Genomic DNA, 5,409 nt, shown 5'->3' on the forward strand with positions numbered 1-5,409 from the left:
CCCCCACCCCCAGCCACTGGCCCAGGTGCATCACATTCCCCAGCCCCATCTGACCCCCATTTCCTTGTCCCATCTCACGCACTCCATCATCCCGGGCCACCCCGCCACCTTTCTGGCGAGCCACCCCATCCACATCATTCCTGCCTCAGCCATCCACCCCGGGCCCTTCACCTTTCACCCCGTCCCACACGCTGCCCTCTACCCCACCCTGCTTGCCCCACGGCCTGCTGCAGCAGCTGCCACTGCCCTCCACCTTCACCCTCTGCTTCACCCCATCTTCTCAGGTCAGGACCTGCAGCATCCCCCCAGTCATGGCACATGAGGTGGGGGAGGGTGTCCTAGGTAGGGCCAGGGAAGGAGCCCCTTACGTCCTCCCGTGGGTGTTGAGCCATGAATGCCAGCACATAGCAGCTGGGCAGGCCGTGTCTGACAGCCAAAGAACCGAGTCCTGGCTTGTGGGGTGGTCTAGAGCTGAAGTCTACTTTGGGTTTACTATCAGGGATTTTTCCTTCCTCCTTTCCCTGTGTCCCTCTTTCCTGTGTTTCTAAGCGAGGGCACCAGTGAGTGCTGCCTGCTCCCTGCAGCAGCATCTCCAAGCTGTCAAGTTCAGGTGGTCCCCTCCTCTCTCACTTTCTATGCTCTGCTCTTCCCTCCTATAAATTTTAAAACATGTTCCTCCTCTCTGGCCACTGGATTGTCACCAAAGCACTTGCCGGGCCCGTCTGGTGCCATCTCAGCGCCACAAGGAAGGCCAGGCTGTCTCCACCAGTGAATACACCGCCACTTCTGGGCAGTCTCCTTGACCGTCCCTTGGCGACCTCGTGTTATCCCAGTGGGGTGGGAAGGGAGGCTGCCCAGCCTGGAGCCAGATGTGACTCAGGCCACAGCCGACCCGCTTCCTGCATCTGGCACCGTGGTCCTGCTCGCTCTTCCCAGAAGAGGCCTCTGACCTCAAGACGGAGACCCACTCGTGCATCGCAGCTCTGCGCAGCAGCCACCCCCTCCCCAGAGAGGAGCTCGTGTGTCTGAAGTGAAGGGTATATTTCTTCTGTCGTGTTGATGTTCCTTCTTAATTTATAGGACTTTTTAATGTAAAAAAAAAATTGCACTGAACTCTATAAACATAAATGCTGCTTTTTGTAGCTCATATAAAAAAAGTCCCATATTTGTAGTATACTGCAATAATATTTTTTACATCCAGCTCTTTAAGTGATCCTCGTTCTGGTGGCTTTGTGTAAATATGTTTGCCCTAGTTGAATTAAGAAACTTTACAGGTTATAAAATGAAAACAAAAAATAAAGTATTTGTTTTCTGCTAGATGCAAAAATGACTAAGCATGTCTATTTTATCAAGCTCTTGTATTTTTTGAAGTTATGAACTATAAAATGTTGAAACAACATATTCTGCTGGGACAAAATGTTAGGTGATTTGCAGTGAGTGGTGCCCCCAGCACTGGGAGTTTTGAGCCAATGGGGGCAGTCAGCTGGTGGCATTGGAGAAGTGCTCATTTGTGACAGTCACTCTCACATGCTTTGTTGTTTTCATACAGAGACACAGGTGGAGCCCCGGGAGGAGGGAGGGGAGAGTCAGCAGCTGTATTCTCTGGAAGCAGCGAGGTCCCGCGATGGTCGGGGAGATTCATGGGCATCCCTGGGTGCCCCACTCCGGCAGTCCATTTGCCTTCCTAGTGCTTGGCCCACTCTGACCATTTTTTTAATGTGCCTTTTGGGTTGGCTGGAAACTGAAGTGGAAGTAGTCTGGAGAGTGACAGGGCTGGGGCAGTTTTTCCTCCTCTTGCTGGAGGGTGACCACATTTCCGGACAATTCATACTCTTTTGCTTCGTGTTTCCTTGCCTTCTGCCAAGCTCCATTCAGGCAGCAAAGGTTCCTTTCTGCTCTTCGTGATACTGACCAGAGCAGCCACCACCTCGACCTCTGTGCCCCTCTTGCCTCACCCAGGGCTCAGCCCTAATTAAAACAGCCCGGAGACGCTGGTGCTGCAGGTCCGTCCCCCTGGTGTGTTGGCAGCTCTCTCTTTGGCATCTTCCTGCCTGTTCCTGAGGCTGGAATTGGCTGGGTGGTCACCTGCCTGGGCCAAGGCTCCGTTCCTGCCTTTCTCAGATTCCGAAAAGAAAGGCTTTGAGTTGATGAGAAGCACGTGCTGGGCAAACGCAGCCCTTACCTGAGCCCTCCCACCCACTCAGTGCTCCTCATCTGACTCAGAAGCATCACTTTTTGGATAACTAGCACTGGAAAATGAAATCATCTGTTGAAGCGAAGGGACTCATTTTTCTTTGCTTTCAGTCCATGTAAATATTTAAATAATGCAGTATTAACGTGTGTGCTGCTTCCCACTAGCTTATAGATGGAGCCATACTCTGGCCACCCTCTGCCTTCCTGGGGGCAGTCTCCTTTAACGTCCAGAATAGTGATTTTGAAACTTAAAAGAAAAACCTCTCCTTACTTACAAACATAACAGATTGTATTTAACTTTATCACATATGATAGAGATATACATGCTGTAAAAAGAGGGAAAGGAACTTTCTAATAAACCAATGATTTGTGGAAACTTGGAGTCTGTCATGATTGCTGTCCCATCCACACACTCAGGCGGGGTTGGAGCCGGGGATTAGAAACAGCCTGTTGTTTGCAGTGATCCTGAGTCAATACCTGTGAGCCCTTTGGAATCGTGCTGTGAATACACAGACTGTACAGGGGGAGAAAGATTGTGCTTATGGGAGAAGTCATAGTAGCTGAGTTTCGTGCCATATCAGGCGGATGTCTTGGAATGTATACCTCCTTTTCACTCCCTCTCCCACAAGAAGTTTCTTGTTTCCTTTTTTTTCTTTTTGTTTCTTTCTCCTCCCCCCCCCCCAGGGGGGACCAGCAGGCAAGACTTTTATTAACAAATACGCAGTCTGTGTGTAGGAGAACACAACACGTAGGCGCTCACTCCGTGGGCTTAGAATTTCTGACTTTGAATCTTAAGATGTTGGGCTAATTTGGGGCCAATGGTATTATAAATATCTGCCTGGCCTTTGCCCTCCAGGCGTTCTGTCCTCCAGGTTCTCAGACCTGCCTGTTTTCCTAAAATAGCGAAGATCTCCGTCCAGAAAGAAAGGATGTTAGAAAATGGGTTTTCCGCCAGGCTCGGTGGCTCAGCCTGTAATCCCACGCCTTTGGGAGGCTGAGGTGAGTGGATTGCCTGAGCCTGCAGATTCGAGACCCGTCTGGGCAACTTGACGAGACCTCATCTCTACAATAAATCAAAAAGTCAGCCAGGTGTGGTAGCACATGCCTGTAATTCCGGCTACTTGGAAGGCTGAGGCAGAAGGATCGCCGGAGCCCAGCAGGTCGAGGCTGCGGTGGCCGGGAGCAGCCACTGCACTCCAGTCTGGGCAACAGAGTGAGACTCCAACTCAAGAAGAAAAAAAAAGGAAAGAAAATGGGTTTTCCGATAGCAGAGACACAGCAAGTCAGAGGCAGCCCGCGCCTGTGTGGTGTGTGCGGTGCGCAGTTATGCGTGACTGCCTTGTTCTGCCAGGGCCATGGCACCTCTACTTGACACACAGAAGGACTCCCTCTTCTACCTCTTCCGTAACTAAGTCAGGCCTTGTTGGCCATTTCCATTCTTAGTTGTCAGTGATGCCTTCTCACCCTTACCAGCTCCCGTCAAAATTGTCACCACGTTTTCCTGGCTTGCCTCCCTGTCTCTAAGATGGGAATAGGACCTTGTGAGCTTACCAGCTTTTCCAGAATCTGAGTACAAGTCACTTTGAAGTCACTGCTTCCCAGTAGAATTGTGAGCTCTGAGAGGACAGGAACTGGTTCTCATCCTTTTTTTTTTTTTTAACCCCTTAGGGTATCTTATATAGTAAACATTTTGATTATTCTAGATAAATACGAGCAAAGTAAAATATCCTTGACTGAGGATTACATGTCAGGATTTGGCAAGGAAACATTCAAAAATGATTTTGTGAAGTTCCTCTAACCTCTTATTCCCTAGCTCAGTAATTGTTAACCAGGTGAAGCCCTAACTATGAAGTGGTCAAGAGATTCCATGACTGGCTGACAGAATGGGGAACTGGGACCAGTGTCGGCATGCCTCTGCCCACTCAAGCACACAGAAGATCAGACTTCTCTCCCTCCCCCCACCTGGATTCCCCATGTTAATGAATGGTACCACTGTCCTGCCAGCCAAAGCTCTGACTTACCTGTGACACCTTTCTGCCACATCCAGGTACTGCCACTGCACTCCAGCCTGGGTGACAGTGAGACTCTGACTCAAAAAATAAAAAAAAAAGGATGTGGCTCTCTTCCTCTACCCAGCAGACTCCTTCCTATCTCCTTCCTGAGAACCTGCTTTTTTGGGAAAACTTAAGTGCCAGGAAGATGTGACACTCCTCCGTAGAAAATGGCTTTGCCGTTCTCAAAACCCATCTCTTTCCACTTTGCCACCTTGTCTGCATCTTCCATCCTTGGTGCACGCTTCCAAGCAGCCTTTCAGCAAATCCCTACTATGCGCAGGGCTCTTGGCCAGGCCCTGGGGCTGCAGAAAGGAGACTCGCTTTCAAGGGACTCATTTTCACAACCCAGAGAACAGACCACGAGTAAATAGCATGACCTGCAGTGTATCCTGTGCAACGGCCCAGGAGCCAGCCTGAGGAGTCCGGGGAGGCTCTCCCTAGGCAAAGACCCCAACAGAACCAAGTCTTGAGGATTGGGTAAGAACTCCAGCTCCCAGAAAGGAGTGGGGCCTGCCTTTCACTGAACAGCCAGAGCTACAGTTCCCCAGAGTGACTCGACTCTTATCCCCTGCCCTTGGCCCCCTAGGCCACGGTCTGTTCACTACCCTCCCTCAGCCCCAGCTGCACCACTATGACCACAGACATGGCTCGGCCAGGGCCTTGGAAGTGGTCGGTGCCTTATCCAAAAACACCCAGCAGCCTCAAGCCTTATCGAAGGCAACAGCTTCCTTCTTCCCCCGCCTCTGGTCAAGTCCCAATGTGCCCTGGGACGTGCCATGGCATGCAGCCGGATGGAGGAAGGAAGGTGTCAGAACATGGTACGTGGACCTGTTCACAGTTGCCCTGTCCCAAGTGGGATAGTGGCTCAGACTCATGCGGTGGTCATGAAAACGGGGAGAAAAGTCAGGAGACAGAATTGGGAGGCAGAGCCGAGGGACTGGGTAACAAACTCTCAGGAACAGGGAGGAGTCATGGCTTTGAACCATAAGCACCCGCCCTCAGGGTGGCCTTGTCCCCTTCCGGCAATCCTGGAGCTACAGCCCTTGCCCACTGCTCAGCAAGTTACTTTGGTCCCAGTTAGATAAGAAAAGACTTCCCGTGAGGGAGGCTGAGGGGAGGGGAAGGAGCTGGTCATTCCTGCCGAGGAGGCTGTGGGAGAAGG

General features: G+C 51.2%; 1 protein-coding gene across 1 annotated transcript in view; it reads left to right on the forward strand.

The window, feature by feature from the left end:
- Positions 1 to 2,569, forward strand: part of GPATCH8 (G-patch domain containing 8) — a 100,690-nt gene extending 98,121 nt beyond the window's left edge. Inside the window, 1 exon segment of the mRNA XM_021718493.1 lies at positions 1 to 2,569. This exon segment is cut by the window's left edge and continues 93 nt beyond it. Coding sequence (XP_021574168.1) covers positions 1 to 322 — 322 coding nt within the window. The 3' untranslated portion in view covers positions 323 to 2,569.
- The last annotated feature ends 2,840 nt before the right edge of the window (positions 2,570 to 5,409 follow it).

The sequence above is a fragment of the Carlito syrichta genome, unplaced genomic scaffold (genome assembly GCF_000164805.1).
Source record: "Carlito syrichta isolate Samal-C Ts95f unplaced genomic scaffold, Tarsius_syrichta-2.0.1 Scaffold312243, whole genome shotgun sequence".
NCBI classification, from domain to species: Eukaryota; Metazoa; Chordata; class Mammalia; order Primates; family Tarsiidae; genus Carlito; species Carlito syrichta.